We start from the raw sequence: 27,332 nt of genomic DNA, 5'->3' as shown, positions 1-27,332 counted from the left end.
CTTTTGATGAGCAGAATAAATCCTGCAGTTGAATCGTAAACAAGTTCATGATCTGTGCCTCTTTATTTCAATACACAGCTGCGGGATCTAGGATCGCACCCCTCCCAGGCACCTGTCACACCAAGGGGGCAACGATCACACTGTAACCCCTGACTGTGCACATTTTACTGTTTAGAGCTAAAGTCACCCTTCTACAATGGAGGCAACAGAAAATAGAATTATTTTTTATTTTCCTTTTTCTCTGCTCGTGTTCTACTTAACAGATTCAAGTTGAGTTCATTTATTAAAATTAAATATTATAATTAAAATTTAGACTGAAATAAGATTTGTATTTCCATCTACTATTATTATTTTATTACATTAATATAGCGCAGAGTTCAGTTAGATTTGGATAAAACAGCTGGTAGAAACGTCCTCCAAGAAGATACTTTTACTTTCATATTTTGAATACATTTCAGAGCCAGTACTTCCACTTTTACTGGAGTATTATTAAACATGATTAAATACTGGACTGAATGAATAAAATTTGTCTGAGTGTCATCTTCCTCTCTCCCGGTCAGACCCAGCAGATTTCTCTGCTCTCATGTTTAAACCAGTAAACGTTACCAGCTAAACATATGTTCTCCTGCTCAATGATTCCTAAACCCCAAAAATTGTGTCCCAAAGAATGTTTCACAATAAGAGAAACAAAGCATCTCTACTACTGAAACATAAGAATGGTTTTATTTTGAAATGGATGCAGGAAATGTAGTTTCTGTAAATTAAGTCATAGAGGACGTTTAAGAGGAAGGGAGTACATGAACACTTCAGGAAAAAGGATCATTAAATACTCAAATACAGGAAGTCTTTAGACCAGAATACATCAGTACTGTCTCTGTCTCCTCTGAAATACTATAATTTCTCATATATTACTATTAATATTAACGTATTTCTGTTACTGTTAATAACATCCTCAGTATGTCATAAGTCAGTATATCAACATCTTGCAAACAAGCTGTGTGGCAGTGTGGTGCAGAGCAGGCGGTGGTGAACATGAAGGAGATGAAGATGTCGACCAGTTTCTGCACAGATTTCTAGCAGCTTCATATTCGAGCTCGTCAAACATCAGCTCGAGCTCGCTGCGTTCAGGTGATTAAAGTAACAAAGCTCTGAACAGCGTCACTGACAAACATCACTGCTGGAAGCCGGTCAGAGGAAGAGGAGCTAGGCCATGTGAACGAGACCCAGAGGACATCAGACTGCAGAAGAGCATTTCTTCTTCTGATTGGCTGATTTTTGGAATGTTTCTGATCCTACATATGTCATGTACATGATTATGTCACAAGCGATGCGCCAAAGGCTGTCCAAATTCGTAGACTCCTCCGAATGCAGCCGACAAATGCATCCTCCTTTCCCCAAATTTGAAGGATGGGTCGTGTGTGTCCTTCGTGGCCCACCATATCCCAGAATTCATAGCGCGGCCCAGCCAAACTCCAGTTTGCGGCAATGGTGGCCACTACTAAGTTGTAAAATTAGTCTTATTAATCTTTCTGGGTCACAAAATAAACTTTTAAGATATTTTCAGGCGAACACTATACCTGTGTTTTTAAAGGCATGTTTGTGGTTTTAGTATCAGGGTTACAGTTAGGTTATGGCTAGGTTTAGACATTCACTTTTCATGGTTAGAGTAAGCGGCTATAGGGAAAGCATTATGTCAATTAGATGTCCTCACTAGGATATGAAAATGACTTTGTGTGTGTGTGTGTGTGTGTGTGTGCGTGTGTGTGTGTGTGTCTCTGTTTATGTGTCTGTGAATTTCTGCCTGTGTCTGTGTGTGGGACAAACATAACGCCTCCTCAGACGCATTTAGTGCCGATGCTTCAGGAAATCATTCCTGCTCTTCTTTATGTGGCAGGTGAGCACACCATTCACAAAATACACCATGACCTGGTTTCCGATGTTCCATTTAGCTCTTCCTTTGTAATACCTCTCCCATCACACTGTTTTTCTGCTTTCCAGCTCCACTCGGTTACTGATATCTCAGATCTCATCTGTAAGTCAAAACGTTCTACTTGTCACCTAGATCCCATTCCTACAGTTTTGGTTAAGGCATGTCTACCTTCTTTGCTTCCCCTAATATCTGCCATAATCTATTCTTCACTTACCACTGGAACTGTTCCTGCTTCCCTCAAAATTGCTGCCATCACCCCAATATTGAAAAAAAAATTGGTCTAGATCCCAGTAATTTTGAGAATTTTCGGCCTATTTCCAATCTACCGTTCCTTTCAAAAATTCTTGAAAAAATAGTTCCCACACAACTCCACTCACATTTAACTAATAATAATCTGTATGAACAGTTTCAGTCTGGTTTTTGCTCCTCCCATAGCACTGAAACAACACTTAAAATAACCAATGATCTTCTTATAGCAGCTGACTCCGGTTTACTTTCCATCCTTATTCTCCTCGATCTGAGCGCTGCTTTCGACACTATTTCTCACTCCATTCTTCTCAGTAGGCTAGCCTCCATCAGTCTCTCCCATACTCCACTAGCCTGGTTTAAATCGTACCTGACTGATCGCACTCAGTTTATTCAACTGCTTTACTTCTCAGCCATTTCCTCCGACCACTGGTGTGCCCCAGGGATCTATCCTGGGGCCCCTTCTTTTCATTATCTACTTTCTACCGCTCTGACACATTTTTTGTAAATACAATATTCAGTTTCACTGTTATGCCGATGACACCCAGCTTTATCTGTCCACTAAACCTGATTCTGCTCTTCCCCCATCCTCCCTCACCATTTGTTTAGCCGGACTAAATTCATGGTTCTCTTCTAATTTTCTCAAACTCGATAATAATAAATCCGAGCTTCTCTTGGTAGGCACTAAATCAACATTATCCAGAACCAACAGTTTCTCTGTTACTATCAATAACTCGCCGGTCTTTGTTTCTTCCTCTGTGAAAAGCTTGGGTGTCATCCTCGACAGTACTCTATCTTTCAATTCACACATTAATAATGTTAGTCGATCTGCATATTTTCGATTGCGCAACATTAATCGTCTCCGTCCTTTTCTCACCCCACATGCCACTGCCATTCTTGTCCATAGCCTTGTTACTTCTCGGATTGATTATTGTATTTCACTTCTTTTTGGTCTTACTCAAAAATCCATCCACAAGCTCCAACGCGTCCAGAATTCTGCTGCCCGTATTATCACCCTTTCAGCTGCTCTACTCCTCGACTCTGGAATTCACTATCTCCTGATTTAAGAACTATCTCTTCCTTCTCTCTCTTTAAGTCCCAACTCAAAACTCACTTGTTCAAAATAGCTTATCCCACATAACCTCTCCACTCTGCTATTTTAAATTTGTTTTATGTCTTATGCTTTTATGATTGTGTAAACTGTTTGCTTTTATGTTTCTTTTATTATTCTACTTTGTACAGTGTCCTTGAGTGTTCTGAAAGGCACTTTCAAATAAAATGTATTATTGTTATTATTATTATTACCTGTTGGACATTAGAGTCCACTCACAGATTTCTGTCTTCTCCTCTGCAGGCTTCCAGAAACCAGACAATCAGAAGAAAGCAGAGCCCTGCTGCACAGCTCTCGAGAATTTGTAACGATATATGGTGTGTTCAAATTAAGGGGCAGCATGCTTCAAATGCCCAGCACGGTGGCACGGTGGTTAGCACTGTTGCCGCACAGCAAGAAGGTCCTGAGTTCAATTCCACCATCAGGCCGGGGTCTTTCTGTGTGGAGTTTGCATGTTCTCCCCGTGTTTGCGTGGGTTCTCTCTCTGCATTTGCTTCGAATGCCGCATTTGTAGGCAATTACGTCACAGTGACGTGACGAAGGCTGTCCAAATTCGAAGACTCTTCCAAATGCGGCAACAAATGCATCCTCCTTTTCCCCAGATTTGAAGGATGGGTTGGGTATCCTTCGTGGCACACCCTATCCCAGAAATCATAGTGCAGCCTAACCAATTCCAGTTTCTAACAATGGCAGCAGCTACTTAGTTTTAATATTACTCTTTCTGGGTCACAAAATAAATTTTTAAGATATTTTCAGGTGAGAATGTACCTGTGTAAACTTCAAATACATGTTCAATTTATCAAGACATCACATATTTGCAAAAGTGCTCCGATGTTTTCGGAGACGTCTGTTACCCACCAACTCAATAGCTGACTGGGAGGTTAAGGCTCACTAGAGCCGGAGAGAGCACCGGACTCCCGGCAAATCGTTTTCAGACCCCCGCGGTCTTCAAATAGTCAAATAGATAAATTAGAATGTTATTGGGGGTTTTTTTCAGTGTTTTATTTGTTCTTGAGTAAATTGGTTTGGCTGAGATTAAAGTTATAGTTTACACACAGCTGAATAAATATCAAACAGAAGTGTGAGATGAGCTTTCGAAGGACCCACCCTACATGGACTGGTTAGGTTGGGTCCTTCGAAACATGCTGCCCCTGAATTTGGACATAGCCACTGTGTTTGCTGCTCTGTCCTTCATCATGGGCTCCAGCAGCACCTTTCACAACAAAATACTTGTTTGCATTAGGATGAAATAGAAGGCTAGCATACAGGAAACACTGCTCACATCCTGAACTACTAACATCATGTTGTTATACCTACAGTCCCATCTGATTCATCTTGTTGTCAATCCATTTGACTTTGACCTTGGAGAAGAACGGAGGACTGTAATTGGTGGAGACGTCACCGTGGCGATTCTCCTCCACACTGCGTCTGATAGAGCGAGTGTCAGCAGCTGAGAGCCCAATTTTAAGAGACAGGAGAGCCGAGACATGCGCGCCGCTAAGAAAGAGACACAGACACACAGGGTTACAGCAGTCAGCTGTGAGAGGCATTGTTAGGGTTAGAGTCATGCCAGACACGATAACAGGTGATAACTAATGATAACGAACATGATAACTAGAACAATAATGAATGATAATCAACAATAATGAAAAAAAATGAATGATAACAAATAATAACGAACAACAATGAAAGAAAATAAATGATACCGAACAATACCAAATGATGACGAATGATAATGAAAGAAAGAAAATGAACAATAATGAACAATAACAAAGATAGCGAATGATAATGAATGATAATGAAAGCAATAACCAGAATGATAACAATGATAACAAACATAAGAAACACTAACGAAAGATAACGAACACATAACTAGAACGATAACAAACGCAATAACTAGAATTATAACAAACAATGACAAACGATAACGAAAGAAAATGAATGATAACGAACGATAATAAAGACAACAAACACAATAATTCGAAGGATAAAGAATGATAACAAAGATAACGAACACTAACGAGACATAACGAACACAACAACTAGAACGATAACGAACTATAACAAACACACAAGTAGAACAGTAACAAATGATAATGAAACACGATAACTAGAATAATAACAAACAATAACGGACGAACGCGTTTTTGTTTGTTATTGCGATAACTAGAAGTGAGAAAGTAAAATTTATTTATACGGCACTTTTCATAGATAAAAATCACAGTGCTTCACAATAAAACCACAAATATAAATAAAATAATATAAAACAAGGGAAAAAAGTAATTAATAGCTTGTTTGTAGAAAAATGTCTTCAGCTACATTTTAAAAGAATGATAATGAAAGAAAATGATTGATAACGAACAATAACAAAGATAACAAAGATAACAAAGATAACGAACATGACAATTAGAACGATAACAAACTATAACAAGCGATAACGATTGATAATGAACGATAACAAAGATAACGAACATGATAACTAGAACAACAACAATTGATAAGGGAAGATAACGAACGCTAGAATGACAACAAACAATAACAAACTATAATAAACGAGGTAACTAAAAGTATGTAAGTAAAATTTATTTATATATAGCAACTTTCATAGATAAAAAGCACAGTGCTTCACAATAAAATCACAAATAAAAATAAAATAATAAAAATACAAAAATAATACAAAACAATGGAAAAAAGTAATTAATAGCTTGTTTGTAGAAAAATGTCTTCAGCTGCTTTTTAAAAGAGTCAACGGAGTCTATGTAGCATAATGACAACGGAAGAGAATTCCACAGCCCTGGTGTCTGTGTCCGATCCCCACGTGTTTTCAATCTAGTACATGGGAGCAATAGTATCTTCTGACCAGAAGATCTAAGTGCTCAGGAACAAGCACGAGGTTTCAACAGGTCAGAGATATACTGGGGAGCTTCACCGTTTTGAGCTCTAAAATTTTAAAATGAAACCTAAAATTTACTGTCAACCAATCTGTGGAACGCCAGGACTGCCATAATGAATTAATTAAATACACCATTAAATAATTAATTAAATGTGTCAATAATTAATAAAAATTGGAATTAATTAATTAAATAAATAGTTATGACACATGTAATTAATTAATTATTGACACATTTAATTAATTATTTATGTATTTCACATTTTAATTAATTATTGACACATTTAATTAATTAATTATTGACACATTTAATTAATTATTTATGTATTTCACATTTTAATTAATTATTGACACATTTAATTAATTATTTAATGATATATTTATTTATTTCATTTTGGCAGTCCTGGCGCCTGGCTCTCATCACGAAATAATTTTATCTGTCAGCCTCACCCATCAAACTCAGGGGGCGGGGTCAACGCTGATCGAGTCAAAACCATTGCTTTGGCCTGGTGGCCATTGTTTCTAGCACACAACAACCGGCATTTGGAAGCTAACAGAACTGAACTTTGAAAAACCCTGTTTGTGTGTTACCAAATACCGTTTTAATATTTTTTTAGCCGAGAATGTAGTGGTTTAATCTTCATGTGTCTGGTCGGTTTGTCAAGATACAGCCTCTTTGCAAAAGTGCTTCGATGATTTCGGAGATGTCTGCCCAGTCTCACAGCAAAGCGTGGGATAGACCCGCTCGCCTCGCAAGCAATCCCACCGACAAAGCGCAGGCCCCGGTACACAGCTGTAGTAACCCCCGCTGACTTCTTTTACTGAGGTTATATTTATCGGTGTTTTATTTCCTGATGTTCTTATGTGTCCTACGTGTTTCAGTCGCCAATTCTGAATTATAACTAACATTAAAAACATGTTTAAGGAGGAGAGAGAGCAAATAAATCTGTTTAACATCTGATCTTTGGGTTTTTGTTCAGTAATCAGCGTGACCTGTGTATAAACGCATAAAAGAGATAACGTTGGTGTTTCCGTCATGTAGTAACTGCTGGCTTTAACTGTACAAAGGTTGTTCGACACTATGAAACACATACAGACTTCATGATGTTCGGCTAATATTTTTATTGTGAATATTAATCATGCTGACCTCGCTCTGTACACCACGCAGCGAGGTCAGCATATCCACGATATCCTCAGCTCCATGAGTTAACACAAAGTTTCCCAGCTGACTATTTAACTTCCAACTATTCCAGAGACGTGAAAATATACAGCATAAAGAAAAGTGTAAGATACTCAGCAGAAGATTAGAATAACAGTTATACATTTAATAAATCACCAAATGAATCCAAGAAGCGAGCAAACCTGTTCCGACAATTTGAGTTTGTATTCCCTCAGCTGCAGACTCGCTGCTGTTTAAATGTTTGAAAAGGAAGATTAGATATAAACAACGTCAAACATAGACTCAGTCTGCCTTCACATTTGATATGAGGCCAGCACGTATAGTGGCTGTGTCCTGTTTTAAGATCATACATGTAAAATTGTTGTCTGACCTCCGTCGATCCAGCCGCTCAGAGTCCGTGGTTACCATGGTTACTGCATAAGCAGCTATAATGTTAACAGCTGGCACTGAGGAAACCTACCGGCAGCATGGGTGTTTATGTTTTTCATTGCAAAAGAACTGTCTGAATGGTTAACTGAAGTTAACTTGGATAAATTATAGTTAAGGAGAATCACAGATAACGCCTACGTGAGCTGTGCGACTGTTCACCACTACACTGAAATCAGCAGGCTATTACTGAAATACACGTGCTATATCATAGACTATGATATAAATAGGGAGGTCCTATTAACATGTCTAGTTTTAAAGGACACCTTCCTGCCTTTAGTCTCCTTCATGAGCAGTATTAGTTTTCTTCTAACATCCAGAAGTCTGCACAATGTGTTTCATAGTTTGTAACAAGCCTTTGACAGGTAAACATAACATGACCAAAAAAGCAAAAAAAAAAAAAAAAAAAAGAGAGAGAGAGAGAGAGTGTTGACATAAGAAGAGAAAATGCTCTCAATTATGGAGACAGGCAAATGGTTCATTTATGTTTGATGTGTGTTTATTCCTCCCTAAATATCGTCGGTGAAGTTTGCCATGCACGTCAGATTTTCCTGCGCATTTTTATACCTCTGCCAACAGAGAGAGAAAAAAAATCACATTCTAACAGACAGCTGGTGCTTAGAATACAGTTGAATAACTATTAAAAAACAGATGATATTTAGATGATAGTTCAGTCTAATACATGTGCCAGTGAACCATTAAATGTCTGTGAAACTATGCAGTTATGAAACGTAACTTTAACCTCAGCCAAACCGATTTGCTCAGTTGTAAATAAAACAACGAAGTAAACGTGACCCGACAGACAGAACCTGAGTGAATGAAGTCCAGCATTTAACCACTGAGAGCTAAAACTCAGCTGAGGTTTCAAAGCTGTGTGCCGGTGATTGGACATCAGCCGCTGATGAAGCTGGTTCGCCTATAAAGTGCTCTGTAAGGAAACAAGCTCCAGCAGCTCTGCGCTCAGGGAAAACACTATATTTACTTATCTTGTGCAGAAAAATGCGCTGACATTGCTTTATATCGAGCACCGGCTGCCCAGTTAAACTGTGACTATTACCAGGTAACGTAGGCGTGTTTCTTGAATTAGCAGCAGGTGTTAAACAGCTGACAGATGAGGAGGAGGATGCATGCAGGTAAACTGAGGGTCTGTTGAGCTGATCGCTGGTTTCGTGAGAAAAATGTCAGCTCGTTCTTTATGTTACAGAAGCACAGAGACACAAGACCAGGCGGAAAGAGACGATCGTTCGGTGAAAATGAGAATCTGCGAATGCAACATGTGGAACACGGAGAGTGGAATATGTAAACAAACCGGTTAATGTACCCCCTCGGTGCGCTCTGCATGCTAACTGTTAGCAGAGCTAGTGAAATCTCTGAAAACATCTGAGCACTTTTGCAAACATGTTCTATGTTGACAACCTGACCAGACATACGGCGCGACATTCGCGGCTAAATCACTGTTAAAAGTGTAGCTGGTGACAGAAAAACTACACCACCACCATTGCTGCCTGTGATTTGATCTGCATTCTGGGATACCTGGCTGCCCCAAGTCTACACAAGCAATCGATTATCTAGGATCGACCTGTTTTGACTTACTTTGGACGCCAACCAGTCAAATGTTAGAGAAGCTGCATGGGCAGCGTTAACCCCGCCCCCTGAGTTCAATGGGTGAGGCTGACAGATAAAATTATTTCATGATGAGAGCCAGGCGCCAGGACTGCCAAAATGAAATAAATAAATATATCATTAAATAATTAATTAAATGTGTCAATAATTAATTAAAATGTGAAATACATAAATAATTAATTAAATATGTCAATAATTAATTAATTACATGTGTCAATAATTAATTAAAATGTGAAATACATAAATAATTAATTAAATGTGTCAATAATTAATTAATTACATGTGTCAAAACTATTTATTTAATCAATTAATTCCAATTTTAATTAATTATTGACACATTTAATTAATTATTTAATGGTGTATTTAATTAATTCATTATGGCAGTCCTGGCGTTCCATACCAATCAAGGTTATTATCGTTAATGAAAACTAACGAAATAACGAAAAGTAGAAGTGAAAAAACATTTTCGTTAACGGAAATAAAAATAAAAACAAAAAAAGGAAAACTAACTAAAACTGTAATGAGTGTTCACAAAACTAACTAAAATTAACTGAATTTATAGCAAAAATGTGTTTAGTTTTTGTTGATGTATGTGTGTCATACAATAGTCAAGGGTGAAAATGAAGTTTAGTTTCCAGATTTTTTTTCTTGCCGTCTCATTATGCCAGCAGGTGGCAAGTACGTTAGTCGAGTCGTCTGTGTTGCTGCTCCGTCCACGCAAAGACTCATGTCAGGAAAAGTCGGGAGAAAGCGCCAGAGTCCAATTTGGGATTACTTTGAATATGACTGTGTTTGATGGGTGTAGTGGAAAGAGACAAATTATGAGGGACATTTCTAAAGGGAAAAAAATCCCTTTAGAAGGGAAAAAAATCCCACAAACCTTAAAGTGCACTTGAAAAGCTCACACAAGAAGGCTAACCTAGTTTACCTTGAGAAGGTAAGGGAGCACACTCAACCCTCATCCCCAGAAAACAGAAGCTAACCCCAGGCAAGGCAGCGTGATGCATCCCGAGACAACAGGACTGGGATATCTACGTAACTGTGCGAGTCAATTGTCTTCAAAAAGTTTATCAATTCACTTGAACCAAAATTACGAACACCCAGTGCAGCAAGAGTTAGTAGTCTCATTGGGGCCAATATATAAAATTTAAAGTTGTCTGGTATCAATGGTTGTTCATCTGCCTTTATTTATTTATGTATTTATTTATTTATTTAAAGAACCCATAGGTGGAAATGTGAGTTGTCTGTCTCTGCGTGTTAGCCCTGCGACAGACAGGCGACCTGTCAAGGGTGCAGGGTATGGTAGCTGGAATAGCAACATACCCAAGGATAAGCAGAAGAGAATGACTGATATGATGAAACTGGGATTTTGTTACACTTAATTATTGCAAACACAACTAAAACTATAACTGAAACTAATCAAAACTAAACTGAAACTAAGGATTTTCAAAAAAATAAAAACTAAACTAGCAAACAATTGGTAAAAACTAATAAAACTGATATAAAATTGAAAATCTGAAGTCAAAACTAAATAAAAATAAAAACTAATGAAAATTGCAAAACTATTAAAACCCTGCAACCAATGAAGAGAATCCAAAACTGGAATATGTGACCTCTTGTTAGTGCCAGTTAAAAGTCTTGCCGCAGCACTCTGTACAGTCTGAAGTCAAGCAAAAGCTGATTTGTTGATACAAGTAAAAAGACCATTACAATAATCCAAATGAGAAAAAATAAACGCTTGAATAATCATCTCAAGTTCTGCCTTTGACACCAGTAGTCTGAGTTTAGAAATGTTTCTGCCATATTTGACCCATGCCAGGGTCAAACATAGCAGAGAACCTTCCAGCAGCATCTTGGTTTATAATCCATCTTCGGATCATTAGTTGAGGAGGTGAAGGATCCAAGTAAAATGGCAAATTAAAAAATATGTAGCTATGGTCACTCACATGCACATCCTCCACACATACATCATGTATATTTAAACCCAGAGAGAAAACAAGATCCAGTATGTGGCCCTTTCTATGTGTGGGACCAGAAACATGCTGCCTAAAGTTAAAAGACACTGTGACAGCAATGAGCTCAGCAGCAGCGTTACAGAATGCTTCATCAATATGAAGGTTTTAATCTCCTGCTATTACAACCTTCTCCAATTTAATGATGGATGTCAGAAGGTCGTTAAATTCAGTTAGAAAGACCCCAGCAGGTCCAGAAGGTCGATAGATTAAAATAAAATAAAAGTTTTTCAGAGAACAAACCTTCATCATCTGTGACTCAAATGAAGAAAAGGAGTCCAAGGTCATCAGCCTGCACATGAATCTGTCCTGGTAAACAGCAGCAAGGCCTCCACCACATCCCAAAAGACGCGGAGTTCCGATGATGGAGCAGCCAGCCGGGCAGATTTTATTCAAGTGGACGTAAACCTTATTTTGCTGCCATGTCTCAGTCAGATACATAAAATCTAGAGACTCTAAAAAAAGAGACTGTTTAGAATAAATTATTTGTTAGTTATGGAACAAACGTTAAGCAGGGCGAACTGAGTTGATGACTGTTGATCTGCGAAATCAACAGCTGACTGCAGCGGCACTTGAATTAAAAACCTATGCACACCTGTGTGCCTGCCGGGCGATACTGCGACTCCAGAGCTGGGGGAAACAGTGATCGATGAACGGACATAGCTGTCACCAGCAAAAAGGAAAACGGATGACAGACACAGGGTGAGCATACTGCTTTTGAGCCATGGGGCCCAGGTCCCAGGCAGCAGGGTAACATCCCAACCAAATGTCAGGAGAGGAACTGGTTTCAGGCACCCTGGAGTCTCCCCACAGACAAGAAGCTAGCCTCCGGCTTCACCTGGATGCTGGGCCTCATTCCCCCTTTCTGTCTCTTAGGGGTGGGAGTCCTGTGGGTTGTGCACAGTAGCGCGCACTCAGGTAAGGAACACACCAGAGGATGAGGAAAAGTTTTTTCTGTAGCTGTCACAGTAGCGCTCCATTTAATTTTTAATGTTTAACAGTGTATCCTGATCACAAATTAAAGCAGCAGAAGCAAAGTCAGAACACAAAAGAGCAAAAATAACATTACAAATGACGATTGACGACAATGAAAAACTACATCGTTGCATCCAGCAAACTGCAGCAGTGGCAAAGCCAAACACAGGCGCCATCTTGCCACTCAATGACACATTAAGAACACTTCAGCAGACACCTTATAATTGTTAATGTGTTGAAGGTTCAGCACATTAATAATGAATTAGAACCGCCATGTTGGTTTGTGTTACAGGAAGTCATCGTATTTGGACAAGAGGGTGGAGGGTTAACCTGGTGGAGCATTAGCTAATGCTAGGTAGCTTGTTTACATCACAGACACAAATACCTACTAATCAGTAGCATCCAAATAAAACGCAAAATCTGGACCTCAGCCTTCCTGGACAGTCTGTTAGCACAATAACCTCACAGCAGCCGTATATTGGTCACATGATGTTATTAAAAATGACAAAAAGTCATGGTCCTGGGTCGGTGACCCAGCGCTTTTAGTTTATTATCATTTTCTAGTTTATTATGATGATGATTATTATTGTTTGAGTTCTATGTGTTATATTCGGTTTGCCTCTGAGTCTGCGTCTGTGTCTCTGTCTGTCTATGGTGTCACCCCGTCTGTTTGTGAATCTGTGTGTTTAGTTCTGTGTCTTGTTTGGTTCCCCGTGTCTGAGTTTCCTGTTTTATTGTGAAGGTCTCTGTCTGATGTGAGTGTGTTCAGTTTACGTTTCCCCTGTCCCGTCAGCTCTGATTTCTCCCAGCTGTGTTGCCCTCCTGTCTCTCATCCCCTGATTACCGGTGTGTGTATTTAAGCCCTGTGTGTTCTCCTGCCTGTTGCTGGTTCCTCGGTGTCCCGCTCTTTGTCTGCCTCTCAGCCCTTTGTCGTATGCTCCCAGGTCTGTTATTTTAGTTCTCCCAGTTTAGGTGTCTTCAGTTATTTTGTCATGCCCCACTGCTCGTTTGTACGGTAGCTGGGAAGTGCAAAGCGCAACAAATTAAAAAAACGGCAACAAATTAAAAATCCACAACAAATTAAAAAAACGGCAACAAATTAAAAAACGGCAACAAATTAAAAATCGGCAACAAATGAAAAAACCACAACAAATTAAAAATCCACAACAAATTAAAAAAATGGCAACAAATTAAAAAGCCACAACAAATTAAAAATCCGTAACAAATTAAAAAACCGCAACATATTAAAAAAAAACACATCAAATTAAAAATCCAAAACAAATTAAAAAACCGCAACAAATTAAAAAAACACAACAAATTAAAAATCCACAACAAATTAAAAATCCACAACAAATTAAAAAACCGCAACAAATTAAAAAGCCACAACAAATTAAAAAACCGCAACAAATTAAAAATCCGTAACAAATTAAAAAACCGCAACATATTAAAAAAAACACAACAAATTAAAAATTCACAACAAATTAAAAAACCACAACAAATTAAAAAACCGCAACAAATTAAAAATCCACAACAAATTAAAAAACCGCAACAAATTAAAAATCCGTAACAAATTAAAAAACCGCAACATATTAAAAAAACACAACAAATTAAAAATCCACAACAAATTAAAAAACCGCAACAAATTAAAAATCCGCAACAAATTAAAAAACACAACAAATTAAAAATCCACAACAAATTAAAAAACCGCAACAAATTAAAAATCCGCAACAAATTAAAAATCCTTGACGGAAAGGGATTGTCTGAAATACCGGAAGTGACACAACGATTAGCCTAATAGGGCTTTTGGAGAGTGATGTCACGAGAGGTGGCGTGGCCAGGATTTTTGGTTGAGGCGCCATGTTTCTGGGCCGAACAAAGTGCCAGCGAAAGAGGAGCGAAAGTACACGGATAACACCAGCTATGGTTCGTACTTGCTGTGCGGTCGGTTGTAAAGTTAGATCACACGACCGGCAAGGGAATAAGGTTGAAAATGGTTTATATTTTCATTCTTTCCCCACCTGGGAGCATAGCTGGACTGGCCATTGGGCATACCGGGCATTTGCCTGGCAGACGCTGCCAAATGTGTAAAAATAACTGAATTGTTTGGCGGTAGCTATGGCATAGCTTCCACAGATTTAGCAACATCAGCAAGTGGTGCAGGCCAGCAGGTGGATAGGTACAGGGGCAAGGGTACCTAGACCCGGTTCGTAGAGTACGCTTGGGGAGTGTGATTGTGTGTACAGCGTCTCTTTATGTCTGTCTCCACGTTGGTTGAGTGTGGAGTAAGTGCATATGAGAGCATGAGGGTGGGAATGGATGTTTGTGTCTGTGTGTGCCTGTATGTCTGTGTCTATATGTCAGGTTGGGTATCAGACGCCACCTCTCTGGGGACATCTCAGGCCCTCCAAGGTTTGGAGGCCTATCTCCACCCACCACCACTTCCCCTGCCAGTGGCGGACTCCCTCAGGTGTCGGTGCGTTGGTGGTTCTTTGTGTCTGGGGGTGGGCATCCGGGTACACACCGGCTCACTCCTTGGCGGCCGCTTATCGGGGCCTGGAGCCTGGGGCTCGCTTGGGCCACTTCGGAGGTGGGGTGCCCCCGGCCTCTCGGCCTGGGGCTCGGTCACTCAGGCACAGCTGGCTGCCGGCGGAGCTCACGGGCGCGTCACTGCAACTCCCCCTGGCTTCTGCTCCGCGGCTGCTGAGTGAGCCCTCATCTGGGACTCTCCTCAGCTCTTACTGGGACAGTGGCGCGGCTGCCCCTCTGTTGGTCTTCCTTGGTCTCTTGTGTTCTGGGGGCCTCTGGATGTCTGGAGTTTTGATCTCCTCCATACCTGCTTCATACCCTGGAGGACGCGGCTGTGGCTCCCCACACTCCCTAGCAGATCGTTACATGGAGAAACCTTTGGAATGCAAGCATGCTGATCCACACAGGTATGCACACAGGTGTACACACGGGTATTCACAGACGCGGACTACAGCTTTCTTGGCTGCTGCCTCAAAGCACATTGTACGCTGTCTATCTTGCGTGCTGCACAATATCGTTTATTATTTAGTATCTACTGATATCTACTGCTTGCTAGTTTATTGTGATGGTGCTGTTTTTTTTTATTATGTTGCTCTTTGTTGTTTGCTTTCTCTTCTGTTTTTTTTCTCCATACAGGTGACCCAGGTGTTTTTTTTTTCTTTCTTCCCCCCCTTCTCACCGTCTCTTCTCCCCTTTGGTTTTCTTTCTCTCCCTCTCTTTCTTTCATTCTTTCTCCCTGTCCTATCCCCCAGTCATGTCTGTCCCGTTTGTAGCAACTGAAAATAAAATAAATTCATAATTATAATAAAGGTCAATCAAATGGACCAATATGGCAAAGCCATGATGATCCACTTGGTAAAATAAATCCGCTTGGCATCTTTCTTGGCCTTAAGACAACAATTCTGATGGCTATAGATCCAAACGGGACACAAAAAAAAAAAAAAAAAAAAGGGAAAGGGGAGGCAAGAGGAGGAGAGACCCGAGGCGGCCGCCGGTCACAGTGGCAGAGGAACTGAACTTCAGGTAAGAAGTTATGACCTGCTGTCTATCTGTGTCAGATATAAACCAAGTTTAGTTGTAGTTTGTTTTCGTTGTGCTGACTTTTTACAGTCGCTTAGAATAACTGGTACTGCGTACTAGCTAGCATGACGGAGTTTGTATACTGCTGGGCGGGTGCTATGAAGTTACTGATTATAAATTTTATTTTATGCTTAAGGTTAGTTTCTCAAACTCCTCAAAATCTTAACCAATTGTGCCAATCCTTACATGTTGCACCAGGCTGATTTATCATCAAAAGTGGAGAAGTCTGTGACAGAGGAGACAGAAGAGCTACAGAGAGAGATGGAGCAAGAGAGAGAAAGAAAAGAGCAGGAGAGAGAGATGGAGATGGAGAGATGACTTTATGTCATCCATGAGGGATGCATTTGACATATGTTTCACATATTATAGCCCAACAAGTTACTTATAGCAATTTAAATATGAGCAATCAGGTTTTGGCAAATACCGGAAATCACTTTTTGGCACAACACCAGCTATTGCAGTTAATAATACAACAGCTTCTTGCCATTTTTTGTGTTTCTTTTTATCGCTGTGTAACTGAGTTCAATTGAAAGCCTGCATGCGCTAGTACCTCTTGCCACAAGTTCCCAGAATCCTTTGCGGTTTTACCCCTGAATGACGTCACATCTTTGGAGTAGCTCTAGTCAAAATGCCCAGGCCGATTTTTTGTCCCAGTCCAGCCCTGCCTGGACTGGGAAAGAATGAAAATATAAACCATTTTCAACCTTATTCCCTTGCCGGTCGTGTGATCTAACTTTACAACCGACCGCACAGCAAGTACGAACCATAGCTGGTGTTATCCGTGTACTTTCGCTCCTCTTTCGCTAGCGCTTTGTTCGGCCCAGAAACATGGCACCTCAACCCAAAATCCTGGCCACGCCACCTCTCGTGACATCACTCTCCAAAAGCCCTATTAGGCTAATCGTTGTGTCACTTCCGGTATTTCAGACAATCCCTTTCCGTCAAGGATTTTTAATTTGTTGCCGTTTTTTAATTTGTTGTGGTTTTTTAATTTGTTGCGGATTTTTAATTTGTTGCGGTTTTTTAATTTGTTGTGGATTTTTAATTTGTTGTGGATTTTTAATTTGTTGCGGTTTTTTAATTTGTTGTGGTTTTTTAATTTGTTGTGGTTTTTTAATTTGTTACGGATTTTTAATTTGTCTCGCTTTGCACTTCCCAGCCACCGTACGTTTGCCACTACAACACCTTGTAATTAAACTTCACTAGCATTTTCATCCACTGCTTGCATCTTGGGTCCTCCTTCCTCCACACCACACGGCTCGCCTCCTCAGCCGTGACACAAAAGGCTCCAACAGCACAAACATGATCCAGAGGTCCAGTTCAGGTGAAGCTAGCAGAAAACTAGCAGCTACAGCCACCTCTGTCGCCATCCACCTGTTAGTCACGCGCCACGCCCCTAATAATGCAAACTTTAAGCCTAAATACAGTTCAGAGGAATAAAGCAGAGGAAGCCTAGTCAGACAGTCAGTATTTTTCCACTCATGTTACACACCTGTGATACATGAACCCCACCTAGTTGCACCCACCATCTGACATGAGAACATCTTTCCTGTCTGCTGTTTTCAGTCACTGAGGTTTTATTTTCACAGTGTTGTAGAAATGAAAGAGAACAGAAAGTGATCACAATGGTTGACAGATAAAGTCCTGATACAGAGACGAATGTTTCATCTGATGTTTACTAAATAGCTCTGAAATATTCCTGATGTAAAACAGACAAAAGAGATTTCATGCACACAAATTGCTGCTGCTCTGCCCTTATGTGGGGATCACAAAGGACGGGGAGGGAGTCGGTGTGATGGATCAGGGGAAACTCGGCCAGCGTGATGTGTGCAGACTCAGAGGAAGGTCTGCAGGCTGAGGCCTTACATAAGCTGTGAGCATGAAGGGGACCCAGCAGGACCTCCCACCGGATCAAAGATTAAAGCAGGGAAACTGAACCCCGCATTGAAAGCTCTATTGATGGTTCTAATCCTCATCTCATGCTCCCTGCTCCTCGTTATTTCATTAAACGTGTCGGCGGACTTCGTTTTTATAATCTCTGTGTTTGGACAAATGAGTGAAGAAAGCTTTGGCTGCTCGCTCAGTTGTTTTCTTCCACTCAGCTTCATTCATCAGGAAAGAACATGAAACAACATGACCCAAATGTTAACCAGGTGACATCACCAGCAGCCGCCTGATTAGATGAGTGACAGTCTGAATGAGTAGGGACTCAGACACAACACAATGAACCAGTCAAACATCACGTTCAGCTCAACATCTCTGAGTACTATCATCACTAGAACAAATCAGCGTTTGTCATCATTTCACCGTTTGCTAACAGGAAGAATCTGCCTGTTAACGATGTCAAAGTACTTTCAAATTACAAAGTACTTTAAAGTATTTTCTGACATAGTTTGAGATACTTTAAAGTAGTCTGAAGTAGTAACCAGACCGAAAAGCAGTGTGCATTTCGGTGCTTTTTTTCCCCTGAGATGTCATACACCTTGGATTCTAGCCAATCATTTTACCTTTGCAAGGATAGTAGGCGGGCCCAGGTACTTACATTCTTTTAGAGCTACAGATTAAAAATGCCCAAGGCAAAGCGGTCAAAAGTCTGGCTGTACTTCACAGCAAAAGATGCAAACTCAGCAGCCTGCAACAAGTGCTTTAAGGTGATACTGTGCAAAGGAGGTAACACCTTGAATCTGACGACCAATCTGGTGACACATAGCGGTTTTTTTAAAAGCCGAGAAATGCACCGAGTTAGCAACATCCCCCAAGAACCCGAAGAGGAGAGTCCTGGCCCCTAGCCCTGCCAGTGTAGCAGAAATGATGACGGATGATGATGGCAGCAGCAGCCGTTCTTCTCTGCGTGAGTAGCTTAATGTTGTTTGTGTGTAATTTACGTTGAGTACGCTAACCACGTTATTAAATTAATGCATGTAAGGTGAACTAGCAAACACCGTCGTAGCTACATGCAGCCATCTTCTTGTTTGATGTCAGATGCTCCCTTCACCCTGGCCAAAAAGGCTAAAATGACCAAAGAAAGTGGGAAAACAGCTAAACATGAGAGGTTTTTGGACAGAGTTTGTGTTTTTTCCATTGTTTAAGCACTTCTTCCAGCCAAGAGTGATACCATATATGCCCTATAGCTGCAGAAAAGGCTAACATTGTTATTTCTTTACAAAAAAACAGCTAAACATGAGAGGTTTTTGGACAAAGTTTGTGTTCTCCATTCTTTAAGCACCGGTTTGAGCACCGGCATCGTTTCAGAAGTACCAGTTTGGAACCGGTATCGGATAAAACCTAAACGATACCCATCCCTAGACTGAAGTGCTTTGTGACATACTTTAATGTGTATTTTGATTAATTGTGTTGTACCTGAGGTCGGGGAAGTTCCGGGCCAGAGTGACGAGTTCCAGCTGAATGCTGGCAGGATCCTGCAGACGGAGGATCTCTGCAAGTTTGCATACTATCTCGCAGAGCCACGAGGCCTTGCTGCAGCCCTGAGGTAAAACAATGCACTGTCAGTTCTCTCAGTACTGCAAGAAAAAACTGCCTTGACTCTAAATGTCACAGTATGCACGTCATCTCTCATTGTCCTTACTCAACAATCCAGTGGCTTCCTTTTTGTTTGTCCTTGTTACACCAATGTATCCTCCTACTTTATCTGTTTTGCACATAAATGAATTATTCTGATCCAGTGATGTTCACAGTAGACCTGTCCAACAAACGATGTGGCCTATATAGATAATTGGGAAACGTTTTGGGGACAGCATGTCACGGAAAAGAGGATCCAGGCGCGGTTCTATTCAACAGCAAAACAGTGCATTTATTTACAGTGAGAAAAACAGGTAAGTCCAGCAATACAATACAAAAGTGCAATCTCCAAACAGGGCTCGTCCTTTGCTCCCCATGTGCTCCGTGCAGAGGCTCCGTGAGTGTGTGTGCTCCCCAACTCGATTCTCCACCCAACTCTCCTGGAGGAAGAAGGAAATCCACAAAATCCACAATTAGCAAACTCGCTAGCCGAATAACAAAAGCACACTTCTCGCAAATACTCTACTAGTTTGGAGTAATAATCCCACATCGACTGTTGCCACTAGCCCAGGTTAAATACCTCCGACTGGCAAAGAAGGATGATTGCCAACAGCTGGCCAGGTAATCAGATGCAGGTGGGCCTGTGACAGCGAGAAGGGACTTTCAATGATGAAAGTCACCAGGTCACGCCTTCCCTACAGCGCGCACTTCCGTAAACACAGCTTCGAGGACAGGGGAGAGAGAGGGAGAAGTGAACACACACACACATACATAGACAAGCAGGGTCATCCGGGGAGGACTGTCTGACCGTGACAGTTCCCCCCCTCTAACGGGAGCCTCCGGGAGACCTGCTGTACTTGTCTGGATGCCTGCAGCTGAATTCTTTCATCATGCGATTATCGAGAATTGCGGACCGCGGCACCCAAGAACGTTCTTCCGGACCATACCCTTCCCAATCCACCAAAAACTGAAAGCCCCTACTGCGACGCCTGGCATCCATTATGCGAGTAATGGAGCATGGCGGGGTGCTGTCGATAACCCGGAGGGCAGGCACAAACGGCTAGTCCGTACGGGCCTAATCTGAGAAACATGGAAGACGTTATGTACTTTCATAGCGGGCGGCAGGGCCAGCTGGACCGTCACCCGGTTCAGGAACTCCTGGATAGAGAAGGGGCCCAGAGACCGAGGGGCCAGTTTCTTGGACCCAGTCCAAAGGGGAATGTGTCTGCTGGAGAGCCACACTTGCTGGCCGACCTGGTAGTCTGGGTCAGGGTTGCGACGGCGATCCGCCAGTGCCTTGTTACGCTCGGCCGTTCTCAGGAGCGCTGCTCGGGTGGCCCGCCAGACCCGACGACAGCATCTCAGGTGGTGCTTTACAGAGGGAACTGCCAACTCTCCCTCAGAGCTAGAGAGGAGGGGAGGTTGGTACCCCAGCGATGCCTCGAAGGGCAAGAGTCCGGTTGCCGATGAGGTGCTTGCGTTGTGGGCGTACTCCACCCAGGCCAATTGGTTGCTCCAGGTCGACTGGTTAGATGAAGCAACGCAGCGCAGCGTGGTCTCCATTTCTTGGTTTGCCCTTTCAGTGTGACCATTAGTTTGGGGATGGAACCCGGAGGACAAGCTGACCTGAGCTCCCAACTCCAAACAGAACTCTTTTCAGACCTGCGAGGTAAAATGAGGGCCTTGGTCAGAAACTATGTCCTGGGGTATGCCGTGGAACCGGAACACGTATTGCATTAGTAACTGGGCCATCTCCAGGGCAGAAGGGAGCTTGGGCAGAGCAATGAAGTGGGTGGCCTTGGAAAAACGGTCAATAATGGACCAAGTGCGTTTAGGAGTGGGCAACAGTCACAGGAGGCCAGAGGCAGGTGAGTTGGAGGTCGCACACTGGGCAAACCGAAACATAGTTCTGGACATCAAGAATGAGAGAGGGCCACCAACAACGCATCAGGCTTAGTGTTCCTTGAGCCGGGCCTCTAGGTAATGGAGAAGTGAAAATGTGTGAAAAACAAGACCCACCTGGCTTGTTGGGCATTGAGGCGCTTGGCTGCCTGGAGGTATGCCAGATTTTTATGGTTTGTCCACACCACGAAAGGCTGCTCACTGCCCTCCAACCAATGCTGCCATTCCTTGAGAGCCAACTTGATGGCGAGCTACTCCTGATCACCCACATCATAATTCCTCTCAACCTGAGACAGCCTACGGGAGAAAAAAAGCACAGAAATGTAGCTTGCCTTCAATCAGTTGGGAGAGAACCGCCCCCACGCCCGAGTCGGACGTGTCCACCTCCATGATAAAGGGGCCAGCTGAGGTACACCTGGACAAGGACCAGAGCTGAAGAGAACAGGTGCTTGAGCCGATTGAACGCTTGCTGGGCTGTGGGAGACCACTGGAAAGACAACTTAGGAGAAGTGAGGTTGGTTAGAGGAAGGGCTACCTTGCTGAAATCCCAGATGAAGCGGGGGTAGAAATTGGCGAAGCCTAAGAATCTCTGCAGCTCCCTGCAGGTTTTGGGAATTGGCCATTCCACTACGGCTTTGACCTTGGCCGCATCTGCTCGCAAACGCCCCTGTTTGCGAGCAGACAATGAATACCAGAAAAAAAAAAACGTTTGAACATGGAACTCAGACTTTTCTGCCTTAACAAAGAGGCGATTCTCCAACAGGCGATGTAGGACCAGATGTACATGGTTGATGTGCACTCTCCGGGTCCTGAAAAAGATCAGAAAGTCATCCAGATACATGAAAACAAAATGGTTAATAAAGTCTCTGAGCACATCATTGATCAAGGCCTGGAAGACAACAGGGGCATTAGTAAGACCGAAAGCAAAATTGAATTGAATCAGGACTTTGAGAACTGTAATCGAATGGATTATAGAAATCAGTGATGATACCCAGCCCTAGTGAGTAGGCCCAACAGAAGTGGATGTAGCTGTGGGTAATGAGAAAAGATGAAAAGAACTATTGATAACTTTTTTGTTAAGTTAAGGCCTGATCCATCTGAAATTCATAGGCAGTGCTCTGACACGGAGCCATTAATCTTTGAACACTGAAAAAGCACGGTGTATCCAGAAAACACATTATATGCTGCAATAAATGCACTGCCCAAGTGTTCCCTCTCCCCACTGCCTTTCAGCAGCAGGCAGCAGCAAACAGGTCATCAGAGGAGGCCGAGATGATGATTAAGTTTAACATTTTCTACAATATTGCCAAAGAGTGCCAAACCACTTTAAGCACAAGATTGTTAGTTAATCATTTACAAATGAATATTGTCTGTATGGACAGCAATTCCCCCCCCCCCCCCAAAAAAAAGTGCACATGTAAAACTGCGGTGTTAAGCGATGTGGTGCAACCATGGCAAAAAGTTAGTCTAGAGCCCTGTGAACATGACCGGCCCCTGTAACAGTTCGAATGCTGAGGCAAGCAGAAGGAGAGGATATTTATTTTTAACTGTAATCTTGTTCAACCCTCGAGAGTGAGAAAAACAGGTAAGTCCAACAATACAATAAAAAAAGTGCAATCTCCAAACAGGGCTCGTCCTTTGCTCCCCGTGTGCTCCATGCAGAGGCTCCGTGAGTGCGTGTGCTCCCCAACTTGCTTCTCCACCCAACTCTCCTGGAGGAAGAAGGAAATCCACAAAATCCACAATTAGCAAACTCGCTAGCCGAATAACAAAAGCACACTTCTCGCAAAGATTCTACCAGTTTGGAGTAATAATCCCACGTGACTATCGCCGCAAGCCCAGGTTAAATACCTCCGAATGGCAAAGAAGGATGATTGCCAACAGCTGGCCAGGTAATCAGACGCTGGTGGGCCTGCGACAGCGAGAAGGGACCTTTGATGACGAAAGTCGCCAGGTCACGCCTTCCCTACAGCGCGCACATCCGTAAACACAGCTTTGAGGACCGGGGAGAGAGAGGGAGAAGCGAACACACACACTCACACACACATACATAGACAAGCAGGGTCGTCCGGGGAGGACCGTCCGACCGTGACACAGCATGCATCACACTTTTGGTGGAGCAGATTTCATTTCTAGAAATCTGGCCAAATTTATTAACCCCACTGTTATCATCTTCTGTACCAGCACAGAATACCTACCTGAACGCTACTCCAACAGAGGTTGATTATCTTGTTAATAATTTTACTTCTTGGCCTAAAAAGCATCTGGACTTTAAGTTTCTTAAAGACATTTCATCCAAGAAGCTTCTTCAGTTCTAAGAGCAAACGGTGGAGTCCCAGATTTTTAAGCCCCATCGAGTGTCCCAAAAAGGGTCATGGACCCCCTATTGATCCTCTGCCTAATCACACGAGCCAAGGCGTGAAAACAGGTTTGGGTGACAATCAGCCAAGGTTTCAGGTGAACCCTTTATGAGACCTTGCCCCACCCTATCATGTGACTTACTGAGGTCAAATGGCCCAGGATGTGAGTGGGCGTGGTCTCAAGAAGAAAGATGGTTTGACAGAGGAGTGAAAGAAGCCATCTATGTCCAGAGTGAATGACCATCTTTGAATAGAGGCCGGGGCTTATGACACCAACTGTATGGCATCTATAATCCAGTTTTGAGATCCTTCCCAGATGCCTTAACGCATTAACAGTATTGCAGTACTAGCACAGTATTACTGAAGAGTGAACTAACTGAGACAGCCTGGTGGTGAGCACACCTATGTGAGGGTGCACCTGTCTCACCTCCTCAGAGAAGAAGCTGTTGATCTTTTTGGCGTCTTCAATCATCCGCTGAGCTCCGGCAGTCTGCTGCTCCTTGCTCTTCATCTTGGTCTTCATCATCCTCTTCACATACTTAAGGACCACATCCTGATGCAGGTCACAAAGGAGCAACTGCAGACACACAGTGGGGTCAAACAGACAGACAGACAGGTGTGCAGACAGATACAGAGGTATGAAGGCATTTCACCTCTCTGCAGACTGGTTTCAGGTCAGTCAGGTCAACCAGTTGTTGGCTCAGAGAGTCCAGGAGCAAGTCGACGAGAGGAAGTGAGCCATTCAGCCATCGCGGCATCCACAGCTGACTCCAACACACCTTCTGTCATTTCCAGAAATAAATGCCCTAAACATGAAACTGTCAGATCTTCAAACCATGAGATGTGAGCAGTGCTCTTAGCGACATAAAGACGTTTATCAGAACAAGCTTCAGGTGAATAATGCAACGTTTCACGATAACACTTTGAAAACCTCTGTGACAGGATTTCCAGGAGGATTTGATTTAAGGACTTCTGTTAATGTGCAGGTTTCTGAATATTACTACTGCAGTACAGTATTCATACCTTCAGTCTAATGTGAAGAGAACAGGTGAGATATCTGTACCCACAATCCCTCAGGGCAGACAGCGCATTCAGACAGCCATGCTTCTGCTCCTGAGACAGATTTCCTGTTTCAGCTGTGATGTAATCCCTAAAGACGAGCAGAGAGAACCAGTCAGCAGCAGAGCTCATGATCACACAGCTCGCCAAAACAGCAACAATAAAATGATTCACTGTTAAAAATAGACCAACAAAGATAAACAGTAGGAAGAAGTCAGGCTGTAACATCATGATAAAATTTTTATTTTTGTTTCCTCTGCGAGTCCTCTACCATTTAAATGTGAGGCAAACTCCTGTGGACAGATATGAAATATAATTCTTTATTTTCTGTATCTGAAATAAAAGCAATGGATGACTAAATATAAGCAAGTCTCTGCTGTAAGAAGACAAAATGGTTAACTCTCTCTATCAGTGCTATCAGTCAGATCTGCAGGTCATGTGATCCAGGTCATGTCATTTTTTTTTGCCGCCTGTCCTGTATGTCCCTCATGCACACATATGCAAATACTCAGCACTCACCCAATGTGGAGACAGACAAAAATAGACACTGTACACACAATCACACTCTCCAAACATACTCTATACCCCAGGTCCAGGTACCCTCGCCACTAGAGGGGGAAACTGCACCTAGACCCCGGAGGTGTTACCCTTTTCCCTTGGGTTGGAGACAAGCAGACCGCTCCCAACTCCACAGTAGCAGGGAGGCCCCACAACCCAGACCTCCTCCTCCCAGCCCACCTGCCCTGAGAACGGGGGTGTACGAAGCACGCAAACCTCCCTTTTATTTTCACGGTGTTGTAGAAATGAAAGAAAACAGAAGGTGATCACAGTGGATGACAGATAAAGTCCTGATATAGAGACGAATGTTTCATCAGATTTTTATTAAATGACTCTGAAATATTCCTGATGTCCTCCAAGGAAGACGTCCCTAGGGAATCCCCCGACGCCCCAAGCCTGTCCCTACCCCCACATCAATCACAACAGCGAAGTTGGGACCAAACTATGACCCCCCAATACGTTGTGACATATTCTAAGTTGCCCAACAAGCACACTAATGGGGAAGTTGGAATGTATTGTATTGTATTGTATTGTATTGTATCTTTATTTGTTTCAGACATATAAAACAAAAAACAATATATACACACATGTAGTGTGTGTATATATATATTTCCTTTTACAGATACGAATATATATGTAGATATACACACACACACGTATGTGTTCAGATAAACAAAAAATATATAATGAAATAAAACAAAATCGTCTGACATAATGTAACAATGTTTGGTCTGAAAAGGAGTAGGAAGAAGTATGAACATACTTATTAATTCCTACCCCTGCTCAACATCTTATTGATCCCACATAATTCACCTAATTCCCATCATCACATACTCCACACGATACACGAGGAGAACCTATATAAACTTGGCTACCGTGATTGATATAATTTGGATATAATTTGATATTTTTATACATACAATGGGTGATCATCTTTATCGGTATCATATTCTTCCAAAATCAGTTTTCGAAGTATTTTCATGAACTTACTAATTCCTGAGCATTGCTGTAGATCTATAGTAAAACTATTCCACAGTTTTACCCCATAAATAGTGACACAAAAGGTTTTAACCTTTGACCGTGCTTTAAGAATCCTTAGATTCAATTTCCCCCTCAATTCATAGTCCCCTTCTCTGTCATAGAACATCCTCTGTATATTTCCTGGTAACATATTGTATCTGGCCTTGTACATAATTTTTGCAGTTTTATATTTTATAAGATCCATAAACTTCAGTATTTTTAATTTCAAAAACATGATGTTAGTATGGTCTCTAAATCCTGCTTTATTAATCATCCTGATTGCTTTTTTTTAAATTTTACATATTGGTTGAAGTGCAGTTTTATATGTGTTTCCCCAAATTTCCACACAGTATTCCAAATATGGCAATATAAGTGAACAATAAAGTACCCGGAGTGATTTGGAAGGCAAAAAATATTTAACTTTACTTAGTACGGAGATGCTTCTTGACAGTTTGGCTTGTATATGCTTTATGTGAGGTTTCCAGCAGATTTTGTTATCTATTATCTAGGGATGGGTACCGGTGTCCGGTGCCATTGTGGAACCGGTTCTGACATAAACGGTAGTAACCAGACCGAAAAGCAGCGCACAATTCGGTGCTTCATTTCGGTGCTTTTTTCCCCTGAGAAATCTAGCCAATCACTTCCTTTCCCAGGATAGTAGGCGGGCCCAGGTATGTACGGTTTTTTCTTTAGAGCGGAGCTAAAATGCCGAAGGCGAAGCGCTCGAGAGTGTGGCTGTACTTCACAGCAAAAGATATAAACTCAGCAGCCTGCAACAAGTGCTTAAAGGTAATAATGTGCAAAGGAGGTAACACCTCAAATCTAATGAAACACATGGCGTCGCATAGCGTTTTTTTAAAAGCCGAGAAATGCACCGCATTTGATAACTTGCAGCAAGACAGCACACCTAGCACA

At 42.0% G+C, this 27,332-nt stretch overlaps 1 protein-coding gene across 1 annotated transcript in view; it reads right to left on the bottom strand.

Moving 5' to 3' along the window:
• Positions 1-4,600: 4,600 nt before the first annotated feature.
• LOC146652879 (tumor necrosis factor alpha-induced protein 2-like) overlaps positions 4,601-27,332 on the bottom strand; it is a 64,509-nt gene continuing 41,777 nt past the window's right edge. Inside the window, exons 9-13 of the mRNA XM_085382797.1 lie at positions 24,804-24,930; positions 24,434-24,562; positions 24,208-24,357; positions 19,360-19,484; positions 4,601-4,784 (exon numbers count right to left, since the gene is read on the bottom strand). Of these exons, the coding sequence (XP_085238923.1) occupies positions 4,601-4,784; positions 19,360-19,484; positions 24,208-24,357; positions 24,434-24,562; positions 24,804-24,930 (715 nt within the window). The remainder of the gene's footprint in view (positions 4,785-19,359; positions 19,485-24,207; positions 24,358-24,433; positions 24,563-24,803; positions 24,931-27,332) is intronic.

Source organism: Rhamphochromis longiceps, linkage group LG15 (genome assembly GCF_057381845.1).
Source record: "Rhamphochromis longiceps isolate RC_006_pf linkage group LG15, R_longiceps_female_GT1.1, whole genome shotgun sequence".
Lineage (NCBI taxonomy): Eukaryota > Metazoa > Chordata > Actinopteri > Cichliformes > Cichlidae > Rhamphochromis > Rhamphochromis longiceps.
This window is presented reverse-complemented; position numbering and strand designations above follow the sequence as displayed.